The 27,035-nt window shown below is 48.4% G+C and overlaps 2 protein-coding genes across 2 annotated transcripts; one reads left to right on the top strand and one right to left on the bottom strand.

Moving 5' to 3' along the window:
* The first annotated feature begins 432 nt into the window (after positions 1-432).
* LOC118447092 (uncharacterized) lies at positions 433-27,013 on the top strand. Its single transcript, XM_035878587.2, has 6 exons — positions 433-1,126; positions 7,200-7,626; positions 12,869-13,142; positions 17,900-18,067; positions 18,157-18,233; positions 26,168-27,013. The coding sequence occupies exons 1-6, from the start codon at positions 955-957 to the stop codon at positions 26,712-26,714; spliced, it is 1,665 nt and encodes a 554-aa protein (XP_035734480.1). The 5' UTR covers positions 433-954; the 3' UTR covers positions 26,715-27,013.
* Positions 11,353-12,061, bottom strand: LOC146873032 (uncharacterized). The gene has a single exon (XM_085656665.1). The coding sequence runs from the start codon at positions 12,037-12,039 to the stop codon at positions 11,353-11,355; it is 687 nt and encodes a 228-aa protein (XP_085512791.1). The 5' UTR covers positions 12,040-12,061.
* Positions 27,014-27,035: the final 22 nt, after the last annotated feature.

The raw sequence follows: 27,035 nt of genomic DNA, 5'->3' as shown, positions 1-27,035 counted from the left end.
CCCTCGGGCGAGTGCGCGCGAAGTCAAGGTGTAAGAGTGGTAGTAGCGGCGGGTGCGACACGATGACAAGGAGGAGGAAAGCCAGCTCGGCAATTCCGCCGGAGGTGGTTAGCCCGCGTCAGAGGTGGGCGTGCCATCGTAGAAATCGGCTTTGTCGTCCGGCAGGAGGAGTTAGACGGGAGAGCGGTCGAGGCTCCGCCTTTCCTACTCGGTGGCCTGAAAGGCGAATCGGGCTAGTCGCTGGGCAGCGTCGTTCACCGCCACGGGACCGCCTTCTCGGCCAGACGCAGGCCCTCCCCCACGCCGCCGGGCCTCTAGCGAGTGAGGACGGCGGGATGGGCGCGCGCGCCGCGGGGAGACCGATGCCGGTGCCTTCGGTGGTGGGGAGAGCCTGCCGCGTGGGAGGAGGAACGCCGAGCCAGTGGAGTCCGGGAAGTCGAGCAGCGCAGACGCGTTGTGTGGCTCTTCGCGCTTTACGTTTTCTTCCGACCATCTTCGTGCTGCGTATCATCTCTCTCGGTGAACCAGAAGAGACGTACATACGTACACACACCCACACACACACACACACATACACACACACATACATATACATATATATGTATATATATACACATATACGTTTCGGGAGTGAGAAGTAGCCGAGAAAGTAAAATAATTACGGGATAAAGAGGCGTCTAACCTCCTCTCGCGGTCTACGCTTTCGTCGATCGTTGCCGCGCGCGCGCTCGCTCGCCCGTCATGTCGTCGAGCAAACGACTCGCGTCTCGTTGAGAGAACGCTTTTCCGAGAGATAAAATAGAACGTGGACGTGAACAAGGACGTAGTGGTGGTGCTGGTGGAGGAGGTGGCGGCAGCGGAGGTGGTGGTGTTGGCCGGAGGAGGAAGAAAAGAAGAAGAGAAACCCAAAGACGTTAGAAAGAAAGGAGCGAGCGAGGTGTCGCGCGAGAAGGGATGCCTGCGAAGGGGGAGAGGGGTAAGGCGACGGACTTTAGCATCGCGGCCATCATGGCGCCCAGGGGTCCGTCCTTCGGGCATTACCACCTGCAGGGCATCGGCAACGCCGCCACCGGCCTCGAGTGTCCTACCGCTAAAGGATTCGTCGCTGGGTCAACCCTCGATCATCGTGAGTTTTCCTCGATATTCCCTAATCCGTCGTCGTCGTCGTCGTCGTCGTCGTCGTCGTCGTCGCTCGACGGCCTGCCTCGTCGTCCGACGGCTACCGCGTCCGCGATAGGAGTCCTTTCGCGTTACGACCAAGCTCCTTTCCTCCGTTCTCCGCGATATCGTTCTCCGATATCCTCTCCATTTCTTCCATAAAATAATCCATAATTGGAGCTTTACTTTCTTTCTCGCTTTTAGTAACTGTCAGTAATGGGGCACAGAGTGAGTGTGTGTGTGTGTGTGTGTGTGTGTGTGTGTGTAGTCTCTTCGCGGATTCGTTCGCGACGCGTCCGAACGGTATCGTCGTGATCTAACCGTTCGTTCTTCCGACGGTAATTCGCTTTTATCTCGCGGGACTACGAGTTCTCTTTAAGAGCTACTAGATGAATATGTAAACGTTTACGGCATCTCGAATCGCGTAAGTTGTTTCGTGCCTTTCGTGCCTTTGCATTACGTGTTTATTTGGATCTTGCGATAGGAAATAATTAAGTCGAACGTTCTCGGAAGCAAATTGAACGATATTATAATGGCGTCGTGGGTAAAAGACCGATCGAAAACTGGTTTTTCTTGGTGCCAGCCGACGATCCGCCGTCCCATATCTCTCTATTACGCGTCCCTACCTTTGTCTATTACTACACCACCACCACCACCACATGTACGAGTATTGGAAAGAGGGACAGTTTATACTTTTTACCCTTTTCCCTGCTCCCGTTATTCTTCGACGATGTCCGCGATAGGGGGAACGACATTGGAAAGTACATGAAACGACGCAAACACCCTCCGTGCTTGTACACGATCGCTGTCGTACGGATATCGATATAACGATTTGCCTATGTTCTCTCTTTCTCTCTCTCTCTCTCTCTCTTTCCCTCTCCGTTTCCGCGGAAAAACGTCGCGTAAAACGTCCTCGCGTCTATAATTGATGTATAGGTAGGTAGGAGTCGTCGTGCATGCTTCACGATAGAGAGAAGAGTTCGATAGCGAAAAAGTCGTCGACGATAAAATCGACTGGATGGACGTTGCTTGGTAATACATCTACGTCGAGGGGAAAATAGGGGCAGTCGGGGCCGGAAAAGAAAAAGAAAAAAGATATAGGCGGACGTATAATTTTCTGCGAGTTGGCGATATTTTTCCGTTGGCGCGCGGTGTACCGCTGGCAAGCGAGCGAGCAGCAGTAGATCTCGCTCGTGTTTTTGTCCTCGGGAACTTGTCCGCTGCTTTCAGCCAGTAATCACATTAACGCAGTTAACGACGCCATTACGAGCTCTCTCGTAGCAATCTAGAGATTCTTAATCGTTCCGCGGAACGAGTTCTCTCTCCTCGTCTCAGGCCCTTCCCTCCTCCCCCTCCCCCTCCCGTCTTCTCGAGAAGACCGAAGAGATAGGCAAGGAGTGGGCGAGAGGAGTGGAAAACATTAAATACCAATTGCAATTAAATTCATAGGGGTCTCTCTCTCTCTCTCTCTCTTTCTTTCTCTCGCAATTACCGCGCTACGTCGCTTCTAATCATTGTCTCGCGAATACATTATTCCATCGGGCTACCGGTTAATAGCCAAGAATCGCATTAATGATCGCAACTGTTGTTCGAGACTGATGAGGTGGGCGAGCCTAGGAGGTTGCATTTCGAGCTTAGAACGAAATTAACCCCCTCTCTCTCGTGTTGTTCCGAGACGACGCTCGTCGATGCTCGTCGAAAGAACGATATATCGGCGTCGTTCGTATTTCGTAGAAAATAAGACGAGGATAAAAAGATTATAGAAGGTATTTAGGATTATTATTGCCGCGACGATCCCGTGGTTAGGACCGTTCCGGAATACCTGTTGTATTCTTCGGCACGAGTTCGTTAAAGGTGCGCTTTAGCGTAGAAAAGCGCGCGAGGTAGGAGAGCTCGTAAATGCGACAGTTTGCCGTTCCTTTTTCGATCCTTTTTTGAGCAACGTTCGAGGAACGTTGGTGCTCGGGTGGTGGTGGTGACAGGATTCTGGGTGGTCGGTTGTGTCGGTGGTGGCAAAAGGAAGCTGACGTCAGTAGCTCGGTCATATTTCTTCTGGCTTTAAGATCGTGGGACCACCTTCTTGGCACACACGATGGACCGTACCGGAAAGATGGAACGAACCGGAGCAACAAAGTGTGCGCGCGCGTCGCGTCCGTGTTTGCGTGGGGAGAGAGAAAGAGAGAGAGAGAGAAAGACAGTTTTAATTCCTACGCGCCCGGAAAGCTTCCGGTTTGAAACGTTGCAGTCTCCTTACAAAGTCCAGACACGCGATTGGACTTTGTCAAAGAAGAAGAAGAAGAAGAAGAAGAAGAAGAAGAAGAAGCCGCGGGTCTGGCCTAGAGCAGGATAAAGCTTTTTCCCGCGGGCGAGCCAGAGAGAGGGAGAGAGAGAGAGAGAGGCAGAGAGGGGCGACGTATAGGTGTATTACTCTTCGTTGACCTCGATTCGCAAGTTTTAGTTGGTTAAACGGGCATGGATAATTGATCGGCACGTCGAAGGTAACCGGTTATCTTTAAGTATAGGCTGGGATCGAGGAAGAAGCGAGAGCGAGATCGTGGAGGAACGGAAGGAGGCCTGGCGCGGCCCGAGATAATCGCCGAGAGAAAGAATAGAGATTTCGTGTCCGCAACGAATTATCACGTTCTCGGCTCCATGAGTTTTGCGTGCTTGACGGACCTTTCGATGCCCGGCACCTACGTGTTAAGCGCGATGGAGGAAGCGATAAACGAATAGACCATATCAAATCGTCCTATCAATATTCGTCCCTGGCAAAGAGAAGCCAAAGAGAAAAGTGTGTCCGCGTCGTTTCGTTCGGTTCGATCGATCGATCGATCGATCGATCGATCGACCGACCGACCGACCGACCGACCGACCGACCGACCGACCGACCGATCGACCGTTTATCCATCGAACGCGTTTTCCATTTTCGACGAGACACGAGAAAGAGTCGTGGATCGCTAGTACGCCTACCAACTACCTATATATCTACCTGTAATGGAAGGAAAATGGCGCCGAAGGGATGCGCCGGTAACGTGCACGCGTTCCGCGCATCGCGTGAGCCTTTCGCGCGTTGCGTGCGTTCTCGCATCTGCACGCACGTACGCGCACCAACACACGCGAGAGACTAATAACAACGCGCGCGTCCTTACATCCGCGTTCGAAGAAGACAACAAGCATTCTCTCTTTCTCTCTCTCCTTCCCCCAACCCACTCCACCTTCTTCCTTTTCTCCTTATTTCAGTCTCGAATTTGTCCATTTCCTTATTGAGCCATCGAAAATTATTCCTTCTTTCTGAAAGTACGCGGGTACTTTAGGTAGGTACCCGAGTAGAGATACGTATAGATACGTGCTGCGTGCGTCGAAAGAACAGCCGGCGATCGGACGAGAGCAAGTGCGAGACCAGCAAGTACACGAGCAAGAACGAGAGCGGACGTACGTTTGCCTCGCGGACGATCCAGCGTTAAAATTAACACCTCAAACGTCGTTGCGTGAGTTCCCTCTCTCTCTCTCTCTCTCTCTCTCTCTCTCTCTCTTTTCTCCCCTTTTTCTTCTTTGTCCCATCCTCCTCGCACACCGCGTGTCACGCACTCGCGATCTCGCAAAGCAAGAGTTGCTTTGGCTTGAGCGGCAGCGCCGGTAGGAGCAGCCAGCAGCAGCAGGCTGCTGCTCTTGTAATGAGTCGCTCGAAGAAAGCGAAGAAAAAGAAATAAATAAAGGGACGTTGAAAATTGTTGTTGGCATGTAGGGATACTTGCGTTCTCCTTTGTGTCGGTCTCGTCGAAATTCCTTTAGAAAACAAAACCAAGGAACACGATTCCGCGGAAGAGAACTAAGAAGGTATTGACCCTTTGTCGATGAGACCGAACGGTATAATAATCTAGAGAAATAGAGTTGCTTTTGGCAAGGGGGTAGGGTCTTTTAGTCGGACCGCGGGTATCGTACGACGATCGAGGATAGATAAGATCGTATCTTGAACGAAAGCGCACTCGATACACCTCGTACGCCTGCACGTACGCGGAGAGGAGGGAGAAACAGTCAGAGAGAGAGAGAGAGAGAGAGAGAGAGGTAGAGCGAGTTTCCAAAGAGACGAGAGATAACAATAAGTTAGAGCTCGAAAACGTTACGAAACGGTAGTCGTCTCGAAACGATCGAACTCGAAGATAAAAGGCGTTCTTTGGTGTGTGCCAGTCTCGATCGCTCGAAATTTGACTACAGGAACCGGTTTCCTTTGGCTCATCGTCGTCGGCCGAGCACGCGCGCTTTCAAATATTTCTCGAAACGACGGCCGTGTACCGTGTCGAGGATAAGCGCGAAAAGAAGGATATGGAAGGAAGGAGAGAGAGAGAGAGAGAGAGAGAGAGAGAGTGTCCGGGAACGGTAACCGACGTCGAATTATTAATAATAATATCTTTCTCGTTAGAATCGTGGCTCTCGTAGTTGGACACTCCGCCATTAGACCTCGCCGTCGGACTCTTCTTCTCACGCGATAAAAGCTAGTCTTCTCCTTTAACGGTTTCGAATTTTCCTCGAGTCCAATGCCACGAGTCAAAATTTCCACGTCATAGAGAAATCTTTTACAAACACAGAGGTGGTGGTTGTTGATCGTGAAAAACGAGAAAGAGAATCGAGGGAACTCGGTTCGCGCGTACGAGCGCGAGCACGTTTGACCGGCAGTCAGACGGCCAGCCGGCGGATGTAATCCGGATGTAAGGACTGGTTTCCCTCGGAGCCGAGATTAGATATTATAATACGATTATATATACGCGCGGCCCTCGATTCTCGCGCGTAACTACCAAAGTGTCGTGGCTTTAATCGAGTTTGGCGCACCCAAAGAGAATCTCCCGTCCACCTTCGCCCCGCATCACGCTTTATTCGTGAATTCCTAGCGATCGTAAATCGACTAATAATTCATTATTTTTTATTTTTCTTCCCTTATACAAAAAAGAAGAAAAGAAAAAAAGAAAAAAAGAAAAAAAGAAAAAGAAGAAAAAAGGAAAAAAGAAAAGAAAAAATGGGGAGAAGAAGAAAAAAGGAATAAAAGCATTGCGAGTCGGTCGATGACGGGCCAGCTCGTCGCGCTCGAGATACGCGCTCGCGCGTAATTAACGAGCTAATTATTCGACCGGAAATTATAAAGCCACGTTTCTACTCGTTAGTTCTCATACGTTTAGCGAATGATACGAGAAACGATACTAAATCTTCCCGCGTTACGAAGGGTCTATATACGAAGAAAAGTTTATATTTCCGATAGGATCTAACGCATGCGTCAACTCAGGCGGGCCTCATCGAGTAGAGAAGTCGTGTGTGTCCTATCTTCTTCTTCTCATCGATAAAGATGAGCAGCCGTTTCTCGGTTGCGCGCGCTTCGGTGGGAACAAAAAGAAGAAGAAGAAGAAGAACGCGTGCGTGGAGTCCGCGTCGACGACGGTCAAAGTCCCGAATAATCCGGTACTCGTTTGATCGTCGACGACGTACGTCGTTACCTATATATCGCGCGTCCTCGTTTCTACGGTGGCTTATCGCGCCTGAAATAAATATTCTTAAGCGACGAAGAGGCGGCGTAAGATCGTCCTCGGTGTGCCGTTAAATAATTTCTCAATGTCGGTAGATCGGTAGAACGCCGCCAGAGTGTTTTACCTACAGGCTCGCTATCGGCCGCGGATCCAATTTGAGATATCGCGTGGAAGGGAAGACACAGAGCGTCCGCGCGAAATAGTACGAATTAACAGATCGGTATCGAGAGACCGAAGCAATTAACGTTTGTGTACACAGTGGGTTCGCGACGGCGTCTCTTTCGCGAGCGCGCGTGCCTTTCTTCAAATCTGACGGTTTAATTAGGCGCCGACTATGCGGCAGATGCGCGCTCGTGTTCCTCGATTAATTATCCCCGACTTTACATATCTTTCGCCTTCATCTTTCTCCCTCTCTCTCTCTCTCTCTCTCTCTCTCTCTCTCTCTCTCTCTCTCTCTGTGCCCGAATATGGCTGTACTTACGTATACACAGGGAGAGTAATTTTCTCTTGCGTTTGGTTAATTTTCAGGCGCGAGAACATCGCCGGTTAACATCGTAGCGACTGCCACCGTGGTGACCGACGACGAGGCCCTATTGGTCGAGGAGGAGGTCGAGACGTGCGAGGGCGAGAGCGAGGGAACGGAAAAGTCGACCAACGAGGAGGACGAGGAGGTCGACGTGGACGTCGACGTCGAGGAGTGTAGCAGCGTCGAGGACGGACCCATTCACGGGCTTCCGGACGATCTCAGTACCGGCTCGTCCTCCTCCTCGTCGAGGAAATACGACGGGGCTAATGGCGTGCCCGGGTGCAACGAGCATCACGAGAGAAAGCACAGACTGAGGACGAGCTGCAACTCGGACGAGCTCCGGGACGTCGAGTGTCAGCTCGAGACCAAGGATTTGTGGGATAAGTTCAACGAACTCGGGACGGAGATGATCATCACCAAGACCGGACGGTACGAGAGAGCCGCGATCACTTTACCTTCTTTAAACTTTTGTCTGAAGACAGCAAGTTTCGTTTTCTCCGTAATCAATGCGCGGGGGAGACCGCGCGTTAATTTCAAACGTTCGAAGAAGAGAGGAGGAAGCGTGCCTCTTTAATTTCCGAGCGAATTACGCGAGATTACGCGCTGGACAAAAAAATAATACAACGGCGCGCGTCCGTTGTACGGCGCGACGCGTTGCCCGTACCTGAACTAATGGATTTCATTGACTGACGTTTTACGAGATATTTAAAGGGAGTTTTAGATGTAATTTATTGCATCCATTTATGCCGTTCGCTCGCGCACGAGCTCTAGCGGATGGATACACCGCGCGCGCGCGCGCGCACACATTTTTATAGGTATGTTAATAAAGTTGAGGCCGCAGCTGGCGGCCCCGGCAGGATGCGTGACCACGTCGGAATTATGAGATATTTGTGCACGGAACGAGAGAGACGCGGATCTTCGTCCACTCGAGCGTAACTCGCGGTATCGTCTCCTTTCCTGCTCTAGAAGTTCTGTCTCGAAATCGACGATCGCGTACGCTTTAGCGTACGGTGGTAGATGTGAGAAAGAAATAAAAAAAAAAAAAAAAAAAAGAGAAAAAAAGAAGAGTGGAGGAGAAACGTTTCCAACTTTTTAGCAAGCCTCGTCGTATCTTAATCCTTAATCGCTAAAATAAAATCTAATTTATAAGCGCGTTCGGTTGCTCGCTTTAACTAGAATATTTTTCTAGTGCGATATAATCACTTTCGGTTAATTAAAACGAAGCGAGAACGCGTAGCTCCTCTCTTGCTCGTGGATTTTCACGGCGATACGTGAGTGTGTCTGGTAACGACGTTAAATACGAAGGAACGAGATAACGGTCGAGATGACGTATAAACGTCCGAGAAAGAAAGGAAGAGCCGCGAACGCTTCTTCTCGTTGTCACGCTAGCTTAGCATCGCTCGGACATTATCTTCTCGGGGAAAAAGAATAACCGAGCGAAAGGCCATCGGCTTTCACGCTTTTTACGAATGCCTTTTGCATACGCTCTCGAATTATCTTGCGAGGATCTTATCCCCTATAGATAGGAGAGACGAGACGCGCGTCCATCGATGCGTTATTAACTGTACGATCGTCGGCGCTATTTATATTTACGAGGGATCGTTTCTAACGACTTTGGCGATCGTAAACGCGCGCATTTATAATTGAGTTTTCCTACGTCGGAAAGGCTTTACAAGTGGGATAAGGAAAAAGAGAGAATGGATTAAAAAAGTTGTCGACTTGACTTAATCGAGTAAGACTCGCCAGACGAAATTGAGAACTATCTTTCCTCGAGATGGGTTTATAAATCCGTCGTACATCACCTTTCCGGAACTTGTGTGCGATTAATGCGCTCGATTAACGTTCAGATTTTTTGCAAAAACGACCTGACGACGAGCTAAGCGAACGGATCAATACTCGATAGCTTCTACTTTCTTTTTATTTTTCTTCTTTTTTTTTTATCTTTTTTTTTTTTCTTTTTTTTTTCTTTTTTTTTTTTTTTTTCTTTTTTTTCGAAAAACGCGCAAGCTATACCTATCGCCGAGCGGTATTTAAAAATGTCAAGATAGCGAGCAAGGGTAAGTTGGCCGAGTCGATCGATATATCAAGTATACCGTGGGCGATACACACGAATAGCGTCGTTAGCACGGCGAAACTTGGCACGAAATCCCAGTCGAACGAAAACGTCAGTCTCTCCTAGAGTGACAATACGAATTCGGACCAATCAGGTGGAATTGTCTGGCCCGACGGGGTGCCAGGACCCTCTCTCTCTCTCTCTCTCCCCTCTCTCTAAGGTTCGGGCTCTCAAACTTTCTTTTTCCCACGTTGACGCCCTCTGTTTCTCTCGCTCTCTCTCTCTCTCTCTCTCTCCCTCCGAATACACCAACCGTCGAGATGGCAAACAAAAGCTATTCGAAAGAGAGAGAGAGAGAGAGAGAGAGAGAGAGAGAGAGACTTTTCTTTGCATAAAATTTGTTTCGATCGAGCACGACGGACGATTATATTTCGACAAGTAGTTATATTGTAATGACGAAAGATCCTTTCCCAAGGATTTACATGGTCGACTCCCGAGAGAAACGAGTCATCGTAGTTGCGAGCGAAGGAAAAAGCGAATGCGGGTCCTCCTCCTACGTTAAATCGTAGCCTCCGTCGCTCTCGGAGGTAGTATAGTAGGAGGTGTGGACGAGCAGGTCAGGAGGAGAGAGACAGGAGGAGGATAGGAGCGGATATGGAGGGTACTCGTCACGCGAACCCTTCATCAAGGTGCCAGCCAGCCTATATCATAGGCGTTCAACACACGCGTGACGAGTCTCGGTGTACACACACACACACACACACACACAGAGAGAGAGAGAAAACTATGTACCGTGCGTTTCTCTCCGTCCGTATTTCCGCGTGTGTAGGAGACGAGGGAAGGCAGAAAAAGAAGGTCGCCGGAAAAGAAAGAGAAATAACGGAAGGTGGATGAGATGCGAAAGGACAGATAAAGGAAGTGTGCGAGAGAAAAAGAGAGAGGTGGGGGCCAAAGCAGAGAGGGCACGATATGGGCCAAAGTATAATTATAATAGCGACACCACCTGGCCAGGGCCAGAGAAGTCGTTAGCACGGCAAACAGCGAAGAGCAAGTCGGATGGCCACTCGGATCGGTATAATATCCAGTGCTTCCGTAATCCATTTGTACGAACCCTACTCCGTATTTCTTCTTCTTCTTTCTTCTCTTCTTTATCTTCTTCTTATTTCGCTCGCCGAGCCCGTTCCAGGCTATATCCTCCTCGACAGTGAATAAGCGACTCTGGCAGCACGCGCGTACGTCCGCGAGAGCGAGCGAGCGAGAAAGAGACAGAGAGTTAGAGAGGGAGAGAGGACTGAGAGATGTATGACGGGAGAGAGGCAGAGAGAGAGAGAGAGAGAGAGAGAGAGAGAGAGAGCGAACTCCGGCAAGGTTTAGGGTGCTTTCCGAACGACTTCGAGGGTCGAGCCGTTCTCGCGATTATGCTCTCGTTAGGCACGGCCTATGGAATCGAGCCTCCTCTTTGCGTCCGCTTAATTTGCCGGGGCTAAACGATGATGAACCGCGAGGATACGTTGCGCTGAGTTCCAAAGAGAAAGACCAATTTTGACGGTTTCGAACGAGTCTGGAAACGGTAAATAGCATATAGGATCGGCTGATAAAGCGATCCGCTAATCGTTTGGGTCGTTACTTCGACGATGATCGTCTCTCGTAGGATCGTTCGAACGAACAAAAAAGAAAAAAAAAAGAAAAAGAGAAAAAAAAAGAAAAAAGAAAAGAAAAAACAGGAGAAACTTAGCGAACGACGACATTCCTTGGAAATCCGCAAAGCGATCGAGAGCGGCAATCTTTCGAACGTACGCGAACTTGTTCGTCACGCGAGTCGATGCCGTGTTTCTTGGGAAAGGTTTCGCGCTCACGAATCGCAAGAGGATAATCCTTGCGGTCGTTCTCTTTAAAGCGGTTGCGGCCTTTGCGGTTTCTTCAACGTTTTCTCAAACGATTTCTTTTCATCGTGATCGGGGCACGTCCCTCCTCTTTGTGTTTCTCGCCTTTAACGAGGAGGAGCGCCAAAGTATGGCGCTCGAGTAAAACTCCCAACGAGATCAATGAAGAAACCAAAAGATCAATCTCTATTCGGACTTTATGAAATTTTAGAAAGGAATTTACAAAGGAATCGTGCCGATAGTCTTCCAAATAATGAGCGTGGCGAATCCGCAAATTTGACTCGAAAGGAAAATCTCGTAGAAAGATTGGTGCCAAGCGAGTACGGAGAGGAAGACGTGAATGATCGCGTAAATTAAAAGGGCCAAAAGATAGGCGGTGCAGGTTGTCATTGCTTTTCCCTTCGACCTATCCTTTGAGCAAACTTCGATGCAATCCGATGAATTCTTTAAATAATCCTCTTGATATTGTTCCAACGTCCTACCTTTTCTTTCGGAGTAATTCGAAAGTCTTTCGACGTCTTCGATTAATATTTGCGAGAGCGCAACGTTGATGAGCATGACGTTTTCGATCATCGTAATTGTTTCCTCGTCGACTCGAACGGTCGATTCGATCGTTTTAACGTCTACTTCCTTCTCGTCCTCGTTTTTTCTCCTCCCGTTCTTCCTGTCGTCGTCGTCGTCGTCGTCGTCCTCGTCGTTGGCGTCGTCGATGTTATTGCTGTTGTTGTCGTTGTCTTTGTCGTCGTCGTCGTCCTTGTTGTCGTCGTCTTTGGCATCAAACGGCGAACGCGCCCGGCAGCATCGCTTCTCGGTCGTCCTCTCCGCGCGCTTATGTCGTCGATGATTGCACAATCCCGGACAAACTATCGGTCGACCATGACACGTACGCTTTGGCGTACCGATCATTTCACCAAATCCTCCGCTCTTCTTTTCCCTCTTCTCCGTAGGTAGGTAGTATTCTCTGGCTTTGGCCTCGAACCTGCGAGATCGTCAAAAGAGACGATTGGTTATGACGTGGTACGCACGTGGACCGTTTGGGCCGACCATCTCGCTAATTCCCCTAATCTAGTATTTATCGCGATACGCGTGTTTGCGTATTTTGCTGATGCGTTATGTCCGATTCGTACGCTCGTTAACGTATCTTTAATCGATCGATCAATCAGGATTAGCCGGTTCTCCTTTGGCAATGGCGTTACGCGAGAATATCAATCATAGTCCAGCTCCGAACGTAAATTAGTCTTGGCTAGGTCGTGCGACAGGAGAAAACGCTTAACGAAACATAAAGAGAAAGAAAACTCGCGATTGTGTACTTTGATGGAGGAATCTCTTGGATTTCTTGGTCGTCGATGTCGACCGAGGCCGAGAAGAATTCAAGGACGCGTTAAGGAGCGCATCCGACGGTGGCGCGTGCGCGCAGATGTTGGAGGCGTTGAAAAGTTGACTACATATGACGAGGTTCAAGGGTGGATTACTACTACTATTACTACTCCTACCTCGTAACGACGCTTAAAAGGTACTACGGGCTTGAAAGCTACTACTTTCGATCGAAGTGTCTTCTGCTCGTGCCAAAACGAAATTTCCGCGATGGTCGATGCCGCCGATGCATTACGGCCATAGTTCTTTGACAGAAAGAAAGGAAGAGGTTAAAGATCGTTTCTTTGTTTCGTTAATTCCGATCGTTCTTTCTTCGACGCGAGCGATTTAACAAGCAGACGTATTTTTTCTCGATTCGCAGCCGGATGTTTCCCACCTGTCGCGTCTCCTTTCGAGGATTGAAGACGGAAGGCCGTTATGCGGTACTGATGGACATAGCACCGGTCGACAATAAGAGATATCGATACGCCTATCACAGAAGCTGTTGGCTCGTGGCCGGGAAGGCCGATCCACCGGCGCCACCACGTCTCTACGTTCATCCGGATTCACCGTTCACCGGGGATCAACTTGCGAAGCAAGTGGTCTCCTTCGAGAAGGTTAAGCTGACCAACAACGACATGGACAAGCACGGCCAGGTAAGACGGATATTTCTTTTTCTTTTTTCTCTCCCGCCCCACCCACTGTCGTACTCCTTTTCTGGACGATTTCAAAGTCGACACTGAAAAAATTTGCCATATACGCGACCGCGGAATTTTAATTCTATCCGCGTTCCAGTTCGCTAGGGGTATCCGCGACGATTTGATCGTAAAACTCTATGGCCGTCGTTACGTATCAGATTTCATATAGGTAACCAACGTGTTTGGTATCACCTCCGTATTCGAATACGTACGAGGGGGTCATTCGATCTCGAGAAGAAGGAGGAGGAAGGCAATCGGTTCGCGGACTACGTAGAAGAGAGAGGATTCACGAGGGACGTTATCCTTTACTCTCGAACGACAGCGCTGAAACGCGATTCGATCGTTTGCCGAATCGATTCACCGTTCCTCCCCCCGGCCCTTCTTCCCTTCGAATAACGTCGCATAATTTTCAAGCGAACGACGTAGCGCGTCTTCATCGACGACGACGACGCTCAAAGATTACGGGCCGTCTTTCACGATCTCCATCGAACCTGGCGCTTTCGCTTTTCTTCGTCGTCTCGTCGGTCTCTTGCGCGCGCGCGCGCACGCATGTCACCAAAATGGCCTCGTAAAAGAATGAAAAAGAGGGAAAGAGCGTAGGACGCGGTTTATCATCGATTCAAGTTCGATCCTCCTTGTGTCGTTGTTGTTAATCGTGGGCGTCCAACTCCGTTTGGTTCTCGCGAAACGATTTTTCTTTTAGTAACCTCGTTCAAAAGAATTTCACCGAAAAGACGAGTTCTCGTTTCTGTCCCGCTTACTTGTGTCCATTCGAATTAGCCGAACGATCGCGCAAAATATCGGTAGCTCCTACGATCGTGGTAAGGCTACGCGATATCCGGTTTAAAATTAGAAAGGCGAGGAGTGGAAGCGGAGGATGCTCTTGGATGCGCCTCTATTCTTTGCTTCTTCTCTTGAAATATCACTGACTGAGGAAGGCCAACCGTAAAAAGTGTAACTCTATGGGAGAAGGAAGAATAACGCACGGAGAATGGATACTACTACTTTGGTGGGGTAGGAAAGAGGAGAGGTTCCGTGCGCGGCTCCACGTTCTCGCGGAACAGTCATAATGTTGGTATCATTATAGGCGACCGCGGTGGTGTGGTGCGGTGTCGTAGGTGGTATATAGTTGGTACTACGCCGGCATGCCTATAAGCTAATAAATTGAATGGATGTTTGCCCGGAGCTTTTGTCATGATGATCACGGGTAGCCCACGCCCGGCCCCGTTGAGCACCTTTTGAATCTCCCTCGAGGCCGTTCCCTCCCGTTTTGCTCTTTCCACTCTTTCGGATCGTCGAGGATGCCCAAACTTTTCTCTCTCTCTCTCTCTCTCTCTCTCTCTCTCTATCCCTTCATTTCTAGAATTCTAATTTCGACGATAACGATAACCGGAATAGGAGTCTTCTTTTTCTACGGGACAGATAGATTTTCTGATAATCGTCGAGTCACGAGATTGTCCGTCTCTATTGTGAGCACGGAAGAGAGATAGAGGGAGAGGGAGAGGAAGAGAGAGAGAGAGAGAGAGAGAGAGAGAAGAAAAAGAGAAAAAAAAGGTAAAACGGTCGAGCTCGAGGAGAGCCACGCAACGCAACACCCAACCGCCAGTCAAGTCAGAGTCGAGGACTCGAGTGGTAGAGAGAGAGAACATTCCTTCGCTACGGCCGCTATTTCATCGTTTCGTATGACGCGATATTATAAGACCCCCGCCTGCGTGCCGGCTACTACACGGTGGTCCAAAAGCGAGCGTCCACCTGCGCGCGAGAGAACCGGCTCGACTCTCGCGCGCCTATCCTCCTCTCTCTTTCGTCCATTATTGAGATTTCTATCGCCGTCCACCTAACTTCGCAAACTATTTCTATATTTTTATCGTTCTTCTAAAAGCAGTACAATAATTGAGAATCCTTGCGAGACGTCTGATAACGTACGTTTATTCAACTACTTGGCTCATTGCTACGACCTGAAAAAATAGCGCGATATAATAAAGGAAAGGCTTCGTGTCCCTTTTTTTTCCCTCCCTTTTCTTTCCTTTTCTTTTTTCTTTTTTTTTCCCCTATATTAATGTACCCTAATCGCGAGGATTAAAGAGCGATAAACACGTGACTTACGTAGCCACCTCTTGAGTTATTCGATCGAATTAACATGGAGTGTGCCTTTCGAAAGATAGGAATTTGCGCGTAGAGAGGAGATTTATAAATGTTCATAAATCATTTTTAATCTTTTATCGTTCGTACAACACGTTTTTCTATGTACCCACGTCCAATCTACCTTACGTTTTGTCACGCTCCAAAGTCGAAACTTTTTCGTAAAGGAGACACGCGAATTCGCAGCTAGAAAAAGTATCGATTCTCACGAATCGAATACGTTTATAAGGTCGAGCTTAAGATCGCGAGGATTAAATTTCGCTCATCTGCCTTTCCTTGCGAGAATACGCGAGAGCGTGGTGGCTGAATAAATCGAAGAAAGACTCCTTTACGTGCAAGATCCCCTTAGGACTTGCGTGGTCGCGCGTGCGATTTCAGCTCGGTTATCCGGGACGACAGAACGAACAGAGTAGAGCAAATTGGACTCCTGACAAGTTACGGTAGGGTGTCCTGCCGTGCCACCACTCGACTCGCGCGCCGAGAAAACGAATAGGGACGCGCCGCGGGATTCCGAAGGACTATAATCGAGAACATAAAACGATTCCTTTTCGTGATATCGCGATCGTGATCGTTCCTCGCGCTCGACCCATCACCGATCGTGGACCTCTTCTGTTTCCGCAAAGAACGCCAATGCTTCTTTCTTTCTTTCTTTCTTTCTTTCTTTCTTTTTTCTCTTTTACCTCGAGTTAGTTTCCACCGCGTAGATGGTCGCAGCATCGTTTTAACGTCGACGTATTCTCTCTCTCTCTCTCTCTCTCTCTATCTCTCTATCTCTATTTCTATCTTGCTTTATTTTAGTCCTTTTTTACCTGGCATACCAGCATTAGGAACTACATTCTAGATCCTTATCGGCGTTTACGTACGAGTCTCGTCTCTTATTATGCGAGAACTTTTTGAAAGATAATCTTGTCCGTTAGTGGAACTCGTGAAAATGCAAACTTTCTAACCACTATGTCGGACCCTCATCTTCCTACTTTGAGAATTACTTTGTAGCGGCCACTACGATCCCCAGTTTGCGGAAGGTCGAATTTACGCCTTTTATAATCAATGAAGTTGCAGCGAGAGAGAGAGAGAGAGAGAGAGAGGGAAAAGAACACGCTCGATTACGCCTGTAGGCCGTTTAATTAATACACCTATAATTCGTAGTCTTTGCGTAATTACGCTCTCACATTTTGCCCTGATACGAGCGCGCGGTAGATCCGGATAATCCGTGGAAGAGCTCACCGCGTTGCTCGCACGCACGAACGGGTCCGACGGAGGTGTAAAGAAACTTTCAAGAGCATCCACATTATATGTATGCTATTTCGATCTCCATCTACTTATACGGTCGAACAATTCGTTAGGAAAGATTGGGGAAAATTTAGTCTACCCGATAAAACGTGTCTAGCTAGAGAGAGAGAGAGAGAGAGAGAGAGAGCGAGAGAGAGAGAGAGAGAGAGGAAAGTCAGTAGCCGGACTTATACATTATCGCTAATATGAAATATAGAGGCGGCTGCGGTGGCGCAACTGTTGAAACTTAACGGCTGCAGGTGGCCCGAAGAGTCTTTGGGCATTGGGTCCCTTCACGCCAGCCCTGACTTTCGAGTCTCGTTCGCACGACGACTGGCATTCGTGGCGCCGTAAAGAAGACAGAGAAAGGAAGAAATAAGGGGAAAGAGAGAGAGAGAAAGATGACTCACGCACACATCTCAGCCTTTTGCCCTTTCCTTCCTCTTATTCATACCGCTCGGAAGAAAGTGCGGTTATTCGAACGTTTTATTCGATTTTTTATTATCGATCGTTTTAGGAACAAATACTATTTTCATTGGGCCGACATCAAAAAGTTTGCAATTTTTGCTCTAGTTTCTTTCTTAGAGGGAAAAAAAAAGACGACGCTATTAAAAGTTAGTTTTTCTTTGTCGCAACATTGTATCGGAGAAAGGACAAAGTATCGAAAGAACGGTACGATTACGAAGTCGTGCGTTTCTTTCGAAGAATAAAAAATACAAAGTAAGAAAAGTTTATCGTCTTCATTGTAGGTCTGAATGATGGTCGGTTTGATCTAGAATCGATATCATACGAACGTGATATTTAATTTCCCATCGGTCCGACTATAAATATCTTTGGATGTTTTTATATCGTAGTGATAGACGTGCATGAGCTTAATTAGTAAATCGATTAATAACGCGCGCGTACGCGTATCTATATGTTAATGTGGGTATAGATATACTCGAGGTCGATAGTTTGTAAAAAGGCGTACCTATTCGATTGCGAAGGACTCCGTTCGTTCGCGTTCGTTCTCACCCCTGTCTCTATCGCCGCGCGTACACGTGCGGACTTTAATAACGGTATTTTGCCGTGGCAAATGTCACGACGTTAAAGTTTCAGCGTAAAAACTCGTCTTCCGCATCTGAGTTTTTCGCACCTACGTGCGCGTCTACGTGCGCGCTTACGGATACTGGGTAAAAGACCTATGCATTTTCTATCGATTTTCTGTCCGAGACAATGCCGCGAAAAAAGAGACGAATAGACCACCGAGTATCTCTAGATTTACTACATACATTTGACTTTACCTTATTTTTCTTTTATTGCAGATCGTATTGAACTCGATGCACAAGTATCAACCCAGAATACATTTGGTGAGATGCAAGCAAACGGACGACAACAATCTCCAGATCAATGATCTTCGAAAAGAAGAACACAAAACGTTTATTTTCCCTGAGGCGATCTTCACCGCGGTCACAGCCTACCAAAATCAGCTGGTGAGAACGTTGATCGTCGCAATTCATTCTACGTTTTTTTACTTTGATAATCTTTCCCCGCTAAATTTATTCTCTTTCCTTTCTTGCAGATCACGAAGCTGAAGATCGACAGTAATCCGTTCGCGAAGGGTTTCAGAGACTCCTCGAGGTTGACGGATTTCGATCGGTACGTAAAAAACATTTCAATATCAAAATATGATTTTTCCGAGAAATCAACCGAAGCGAGCGATTAGCATACCGATAATGAATAAATTGTCATCGTGCAAAATTATTGAAAACGGTGTGGTAAGCGAAAAGCTGTCAGGAAAGTGAGCAGCAACGTTACCTCTGAGATCGGGAAATCACGTATCGCGTAAATAGGGTATAATTTATCGCACAGTTACTTTTTCTCTCTGTATATATATATATATATATATATATATTTATATGTATGTATGTATATATACTCTTTTTGTCGAACGCACAATAATCTTTCCCGTGTCGCATTTAATCGACTTTTTTTATTACCACGATTACGACATAGTCGCTAAATCGAATTGTAATTAACTTCGGACATTGCATAAGTATTTTTTTCTGTCTTGAATATTTTTTATGAGTAAAGTAGACTTTTAAGATTCGTCTTATTTAATTTGACGCATAACCCACGGCATGTAAAATATGATCGGCCGTGAAAGGAAAGAAAAAGTATCATGTAGAAAAAGTTGTCGCGTAAAAGGTTTGTAATACATCGGAAATGATCGATCACATCCTAGCTTAAATTACAAAATTTCTACAACGTTAAACGATGCACGATACTTTATTAGATAGATATATCGCGAGTAAGCGTGCACGCGTTCTCTCGACCGATTTCTTATTATCCACGATCATCTATCTGCATGAAAGATGACGCACCTGCTCTTAGTAGCCACGTTCCGTCTCCTCTCGCGATCGTTTCGTATAAACAGGAACGTAGGCTCTTGAAAAAAAGGTTTTACCGTTTATAAATTATCTGCGTATATCGCTTTAAGTGGAAATTTAATCGGACAAATTTTCCAACACTTTCTCGCGTTCTCTTCGGAGAGCGGCTATCTTTTCGATCCGATCGATCGATCCCAACGATTCCTTAGGATCGTTAGCTTGACGTTGGTCGAGCTAGGCGATAATCGAGAGCTCTCCCGATCATCTAGAATGCGTTATCCTTATCGTCGTCCTCGATTTTCTCTCGGCGATGATGCGAACTTTGAAAAGGGTTCGCGCGATAATGAGCACGGACACGCGGAGTCCGGTCGAGTCGACGCAAATTGCAAACACGCCCACTAAATTGTTAACGACAGCGCCAGCAGCTCGCTCGAGCGCAATTCAAGGTTTTATGCAAATCGCACAAAGAACGCTACTAACGGCGTGTCCACGAATCGATAACGCTCGCCCGATAAACTTCTCTCCTCCCCTTTTTTACGATCGAAACTCGAATAACGCGACCTCGCGCTTCGAACGTCCTTTCCCCTTTTTTATTTTTTTCATTTTTTTTCCTTTTTCTTTCTTTCTTTCTTCTTCTTTTTTCCCCTTTTTTTTTGTTTTTTTTCCTTTTCTTTTTTGTTTTTTTTTTGCTTTTTTTTATCGAGTCTCCTCGACGACAACGACAAGGAAGAGAGTCGCTACTTGCAACACCTGCGCGCCACGATCGAAGATGGGCGGATCTTAATTAAATTGTTTGTTCGCTCCTAACGATGAAATACTAACTGCGGAGATTTAGATAGGGATTAAGTTACCGTCGCTCCCTTATTACTTCTTTCTCTTCTTATTCGTCGTCGTCGTCGTCGTCGTCGTCGTCGTCGTCGTCGTCGTCGTCGTCGTCGTCGTCGTCGACGTCGTCATCGTCACCGTCGTCGTCGACAAGACGAGGAGGTAGTTGGGCTTCATCAGAAAAATCCTTTAAATCGTTCGACGGACGATCGAGATCCGGTCTTTGCGCTTCGGCCACGAGGAGCCTTCTATCTTAGATATTAATCTAATTATACGATCGATGCGCGCCGTTTCAACGCCTTCGAAGGTTCGAACCGAAAAGTGCACGACCTCTTCCCGGATTGTTGTCGGTTCACCATGACCCTCCCCAAATCAGCACCTGCCTAAACTGGGGCCACTCAAATCTTGCTCCGTCACTCGGATCTTTTACCCGCTGACCCGTTCAATCGACCATCTTTAAAGTGCGAAGACACTCAAAGTCTCTTCTCCAATCAGAAAAACTATGCCTTCGATATTTATAGGTTGTGGGAATACTATACCAAGCTACTACCTACGTAGGTGGGATCGAATAAGTGCGGAATACGAGGAGGAAGCACTGGGTTCGGAACAAAACAGATGTCCGGGCTCCTCTCGATTCCACCTCCTCCTCCATGGGATCTTCGGTAATGTCGGCTTTCGGAGTTAATGAGAGGCCCGGGACTCTGCTGCGAGAAGCAATACGTTTCGAAATTATGATTCTCGATTTATCCTTTATGGTTTTATTAAAAAATTTACTCGATTCGTCGAACATCCGCCCTTCGATCTCCCCTTCGATTACACTTGGGAAGCCGTGATACGTCCGACTTAATGGGATACTTAAAAAAAAATTGTATCGGCATCGAAGGAGATATCAGCCCTTCTCCGAGTGGACTTTTATGAGATGGAGGATAGTTACAATTAATTAGGAACGTAATATTGAAAATCTTTTATGACCCGATAAAAAGTTCCTTCATCGCTGCTCGCAATTTTGATATCTCCGACGTGCGCGAGTAGGCATTTTATGTCGTCGACGAGAGTATAAGCTTTCTCGTCGAAAGCGTTTGTAACATTGCGATCGAGAGAGAAAAGAAGAAATTCCTGGCGGTGTCTCGAACGCGTTTTCTCGAGGCTACCTTTGCTACCTCTCTGCCAGCGCAGCATCCCTCCGCGGTCCTCCCCGGTCCAACGCGGGCTTCGGCGGCGTCCAGAGTTAATGAGAGAGCGGCCGTACGGGGCAATACGGCGCATGCTCCCGCCCACTTCACGCCGGCGCTGATAGATAGACTCTCTCCCTCTTCCTCTCGCGTACGCGTATGCGCTCGGAGGAGTAGAAAGAACGTGCAAGCGAGCAAGCGACCGACCAACCGACCGACCGACCAACCGACCGACCGACCGACCGACCGACCGACCGAACGAATGAACGAACGAACGAACGAACGAACGAGCGAGCGAGCGAGCGAGCGAGCGACTGAACGAGCGAACGAGAGAGAGAGGGATGGATCGCGTCCATTTCGCCCTGCATTGCCGCCACCGGGCAGCTTTCGTCGTTCCTCGAGATGCCAGGAGGAAGAGAGAGAAACAAAGATAGAGAGGGGGGGGAGAGGAGGAGGAAAGAGAGCGATTCCGTTCTCCCTCGTTCCGCAGGGCAAGGAGGGCAGGGCATTCATCTATATTAGCTTCGAGAGCGGACGGCCTGTCATTACCGCTGCCGCTCCTGGCCCTCTCCCTCTTTTCCTCTCGCTTTCCGCCTCGCCATCCGTCTTTTCGTTCTCTCCCTCTCTGGCGTGCGCGCGCGGCCGTACACGGACGCACATTCTCTCTCTCTCTCTCTCTCTCTCTCTCTCTCTCTTTCGTTTCCATCTTGTCGATCTCTCTCGCGCTCGATGCACGGTGGACCCTTTTTCTCGCTACGCACACGACCAACTTATTCTTCTTCTCCTCTACCGGCGTAGAAGCAGATCTTCGACCGCGGCACCGGCAGCAGCACAGACATCGATACACCAAAGTCTTCTTGGCCCATTAGCGGGCCCCATTACCAAAGTGCCAGCGAGCGAGATGAATAGAGAGCAAAAGAGGCAGCCTTGCCGTAGGAATAAGAGAGATGGAACAGAGGGGACTGCTACGAAGCTAATAACCGCCGTTTAAAACGCAAAAACAAAGGCCCTCGCCGTGCATCATCGAGAGAGAGAGAAAGAGAGAGAAAGCCTTTGAAAGAAAGAAGAAAGATGAGCAGGTAGTGGTAGCAACGGTGCAACGGTGTGCGCTAGAGTGTCCAGGGATGAGGAAGAGGAGGAGAGCTTGGAAGCACATACCCCGCGTGAGGGGGGAGAAGTGGGGAGGCGAGGCGTCAGGGTCATTACCGGATCATTACCTACCATACCTACCGTGCGACGACGATGATGACTCGAGCCGTGAGCAACAGGCTCGCGAGGAACACCTACACGAACGTGTTCGGTCACCCTACTATCGGTCGGCTATATACTATAAACATACATATATACATACATATATACGTACATAGAAGAGCGTGCATCGCGAGTCCGATCGCGCGGACGTGCGTGTGGGATCGTACGCACATGCACGTGCACACCCGCGCGCGCGCGCGCGCGCTCGGCGGCAGCCGGGGTAAATTACAGGCTCGACCGTATTTTGCGTTGTTTTGTTGTTTTTCAACGCGCCGAAAGGAAATGAGCGAGCAAACGCGTCACGCCACCCCGAACCTGCTAATTTCTATTCATATTTTATGGCTATTAATTTCTTCGCTGTTACACTCGTCCTTCTCCCTTTCTCTCTCTCTCTCTAGCTATCTATCCATATTGGTATACGCACATGTACATATATATATATATATATATATATACATATCTGTATGTATATATATATATATCCATTGACCCTCTCAAAAACGAACCTCACTTTCTTCCTTCAAGTCCTTTTAACGTCGTTTCTCTTTGCGCGTTCCTTGATATCGTCCTTGAACGATACAAACATGCTACATCAAGATTTCTCCGAATAACAAGGTACGATCGAAACAAGTTGTCCTTTCGATTCGTCAATGACACATGTCCACAATATTTTTGTACGATCCGATGGTCGTCCCGTTCGCGTTGGTAGAAGATATCTACATGCGTGCGTTGTGTGCGCGAACGTAGAAAGCGAAGGGGAGTCGAACCGCACCGTTCGATGGACTACCTTCGGCCATCAGTGGGGTGTAACCTATTATTATCTACCACTTACCTAATGCCCTGTGTCAGCCCCAGGGTAGACGGAGAATAACAGGCTCTCCCCGCTCGATGGAATTCATTCGGCATTAATATCGCGACCCGTGCAAAGCCGACTCTTTCACACTCCGCCTTCTCCACCGCTCCTACATAACGCTTCGAGTTTCAAAAAACGTTCGAAAAAGTCGATTAATTCTTTAAAACGTATTACCTAATGCTTTTAGCAGTAGATGAAAATCAGAACCACTCGAGAGTATGGATTGCTCTCGAAAAAGAAGAAAGGGAAAGAGACGAGAATATACACTCGTCTCTCTCTCTCTCTCTCTCTCTCTCTCTCTGGCTCGCTCGCTCTCGAAGGGTGTAGCCGTGCGAACGTCATGGACATTTTAATGGGTAACGGCGGTGGCCTCTAATTAGAACGTTTCGAGCGTAACCGCGCCATTACGGGGAAACGCAGACTCGTCAGATCGATGAGGAATATTTATTGCGGTGTAACAATTACAGGAGCGCCCATAGAGGGAATAGTAATAGGCAGCGGAGGAGCCGGGGGCAGCTCTTTCGTCCTGGCGAAACCACCGTAATTAGGGCTTTTATTGTCCGTACATGAGGAAGCTTTATGAAAACATTAAAGATATAATTCAAGGCCGGAAGGCAGGACGCCGCAATCGCCCGTAGTCCTTTCGGCCGTCTCTTCGTACTTTCGTAGCAACAACGTCATTTCCGCTTGGCGAATATACAGGTGCCCCCGTCTAACGATCATTAATCGCGAGTCTTGGATTTCCTTCCTATGTCGTATCGATCGTGTATCGTTTGTTTTCAACGACGGGAAAAAGAAGTTATCCGTCAGCTGCCTTTTATCCTCCCGCGTTCAAAGTGTCGACACGATGATGTTATTGGTTTACCAAACGTATCGTCCTGCCGGATCTCCGAGACGATGCTTATCGGACTTGCTCGTCGCGAGTAAAAAGAAAAAAAAGTGGAAAAGGAATCCTTTGCACCTGGTACTCTAACCGAGGTGAAAGTATAGCTCTTAACTACGTTACAAAACGATCGACATTAAAGATACCGATTGGAAATATGAAATGAATTCGCTTATACGTCTTCGTCGACGAACACGAATTAAGATGTGGCTATCGATAACGATGTATGTACGGCAGTGTGAACATTATATATATATATATATATATATATATATATATATATATAAATACATACATATAAGTATACATATGTGCATATGTATATATGTAGCATTAAAACCGAGTCGTCGACTATTTCTCGTGCAATTTTAATGAACGATTTCGGCTCGCGAAAAGCGCGTCTCTCGGTAAGCAAAAGAGGAAGGAGGAAGGAAGAAGATCAAAGTCGGTGTGTGGTCCGGTCGCTCGAAGCGGGTACGATTAACCGCGGGCTCCCTAATCCCTTTCCCTTTTCCCTCGGTGACTGGCCAAAGGGCCGAAAGCTGCTGCGAGGGCCCAGAAATCGCGTGCTTACGTGGCACACCACGTAGGTGCGTGTACCTATGTAGGTCGCGCGCACACGACGCGCCTTTCCTCTCCTCTCCCTCTCATCCCCCGATTCTACCATGGGTCTCGTGTTACGTGCTAAGAAGCAGTATACGAGCAACGCGTGGTAACCGAGACGCAGGAACTGCACACCGGACCCCATTGTTCCTTGCTTCCTCTTACGAGTTTGCGTCTTACGAGGTCGCTCGATCTTTCGAGCCTTAACGATTTCAAAACTGCTTCATCGGTTCCATTCGCCGCGATTTTTTCTACGGAAGAAAGGTGCGAGAGGTCACGGCCGTTCGGACAAAACTCTAAACTTCTTTATTGCCTCCGTCTACTCTCTCTCTCTCTCTCTCTCTCTCTCTCTCTCTCTCTCTCTCTCTCTCGTTCGTTACCCTCTTTATTTTGACGTCTCGATCGTTCGCGCCTTTTTCAAGCGTTTCAAAGAGTAACCGGAGCCCGTGTCGTTTAACGTTCACCCCATACACAGAGAACGGCCGATTACCGTTTCGCCAAGATATCGAATCGGTTCCAGAAGCGATCCTTTTCTCCTTGCTCTTTTTCAATTTGGCAAAGTCAAAATCGATCGTTATCGATATTTTATCTCCCACCAAGAAAGGGATCCAGTAGCAAAGAGATTTTTATTCCTCCGTACCCTTCCTTCCGAGGCGCAGCATCGGCGTGTTTATCGTTATCGTTTTATACGCTTTGAATTACTTTTCGACCTGGCGCGTACGAGTGAGAGAGAGAGAGAGAGGAGGGACGCGTACGATTTGAAACCTTGAAATATCAAGCGCCGTTCGTGAAAGACAATCTCCAGACCGGCGAGCAGCATCGCTACGGTGCGTTTCGGGGAACTGGATGATCGATCGGCGGTATCATCGTCGGCCGGTCGGGCTAAAATTATCGTCCAAGCTTCTAGTATCAAGTTTTCATTCGAGCACTCGACTACCGAAAGGCACGAAGAAGCAAAGGCAGGCACTTTTCTTCTTGCTTCGAGAAGGATCGGTTTGCCCGTCTAAAGAAAAATCGAGCCGAGGAAGTCGTCGTCGTCGTCGTCGTCGCCGTCGAGAGAAAAAAAAAAGAAAACGTTAGGAGAGAGGACGACTAGGAGATAATTAAGAATCCACCTATCGTCGTAGTAGACGGTCATCGTCGATGCGCGCCAGTCCCGCGTAAGTAATCGGCAAAGTAGGAAATGACGTGGACCTTTGGATTTCGCAATAACCATGGCCGAGCATACATTAATTATCATCGAGCAGCGGGGTCGCGACACTTAAAAGCGCACGGAGCTCTCGACGGCGCTCGCGATCGGCCAATAATCCGCTCGTTAGCATTTCCCCTCGTTCCTCCTCTCGCGACGTAACGAAGCCCGAAGGATCGGCTCGAACGCACAATCGCTCGTAATTAACCCTAATTATGCCTTCGAGGCCGACCGTACGAATTCATCCATCACGTTATTGCGATACGCCGCGTTACCGCGAGAATTCCTACGGACGTCGATTAGAAAAGCTCCCGCTAATTATCTTACGTCCATCTTCCGCTCGAGTTTTCTCCCCTTCGTCTCTAAAGACAATTTTCTAATAAGAACCAACGAGGATGTCCGATTAGCTCTAATGACATGTTTGCAGAGATCCTATGGAGCTGATGGAGCAACAGCTGGTGAGATGCGGAGTACCACCGGTGAGATTGTACGAGCATCTCGCGATATCTTCGCCGGCGGCAGCGGCAGCGGCGGCGGCCGCCGCGGCCGCCGCCGCTGCCGCTGCCCTCGGTGCCCAACAGCAGCAACAGCATCAGCATCAGCAGCATCAGCACCAGCATCAACACCAGCAGCAGGCGCAGGAGAACGGAGGACACGCGACGGCCGCGGCTTTGGCACCGTGGCTGACGGCGGCAGCGGGTGCTTCTACGGCCCTACTTTACGGCGCTGCCGTCGGACAGACGCACCCTGCGAACAGAGCTGCCACCGGCTCACCCTCTCCCTATCATCCCGCGGCGGCCTCGACTTTTCCCTACCCGACTGCCCTAGGCTGGTCGTGGCAACCGCCACCGGTCGCGATCATCTCCCGACGGACCTCGCCACCCTCTGCTACCCTCAGGTACGCGCCCTATCCTCATCCCAGCGGTACGCCACCGCCTACGACCCTACGCGCACGCCCGTCCACCCCCAATTAGCGAGCCATACGCCGTCTCTCTGCTTCTCCTCCGACCTTGCTCCTCGAAGAATAACATTTCCTCTGTTCCCTCGACCCCCTACCCACCGCCACCCCCCATCCCCCCTGCGTGTACCTATGTAACATACGATGGCCAAGTTTTTGCGTTAGTGAAAACGGAGACGTTGTAAATTCCTAAAAGTAAATGTTAATGCGTTCTTTTCTTTCCGTTAATCATAGTCTAGTCTCGCGCGAAGAAAATTCGGCGATGCGTCAATCGGGAAAAATCAAAAAGAAAAAAGGAAAAAGGCAAAAAAAATAATAAGGAATAATAATGATAAAA

Source organism: Vespa mandarinia, chromosome 4 (genome assembly GCF_050613455.1).
Source record: "Vespa mandarinia isolate Hongniang chromosome 4, ASM5061345v1, whole genome shotgun sequence".
Lineage (NCBI taxonomy): Eukaryota > Metazoa > Arthropoda > Insecta > Hymenoptera > Vespidae > Vespa > Vespa mandarinia.
This window is presented reverse-complemented; position numbering and strand designations above follow the sequence as displayed.

What these genes read in the sequence shown, in the direction of transcription:
- LOC146873032 (XM_085656665.1), bottom strand. Translation starts at nt 12,039, where the DNA reads ATGATCGGTACGCCAAAGCGTACGTGTCATGGTCGACCGATAGTTTGT.
- LOC118447092 (XM_035878587.2), top strand. Translation starts at nt 955, where the DNA reads ATGCCTGCGAAGGGGGAGAGGGGTAAGGCGACGGACTTTAGCATCGCG. An exon ending in ATCATCACCAAGACCGGACG is followed by an intron (nt 7,627 to 12,868) that starts GTACGAGAGAGC and finishes CTCGATTCGCAG; the next exon opens with CCGGATGTTTCCCACCTGTC. An exon ending in AGGTTGACGGATTTCGATCG is followed by an intron (nt 18,234 to 26,167) that starts GTACGTAAAAAA and finishes ACATGTTTGCAG; the next exon opens with AGATCCTATGGAGCTGATGG.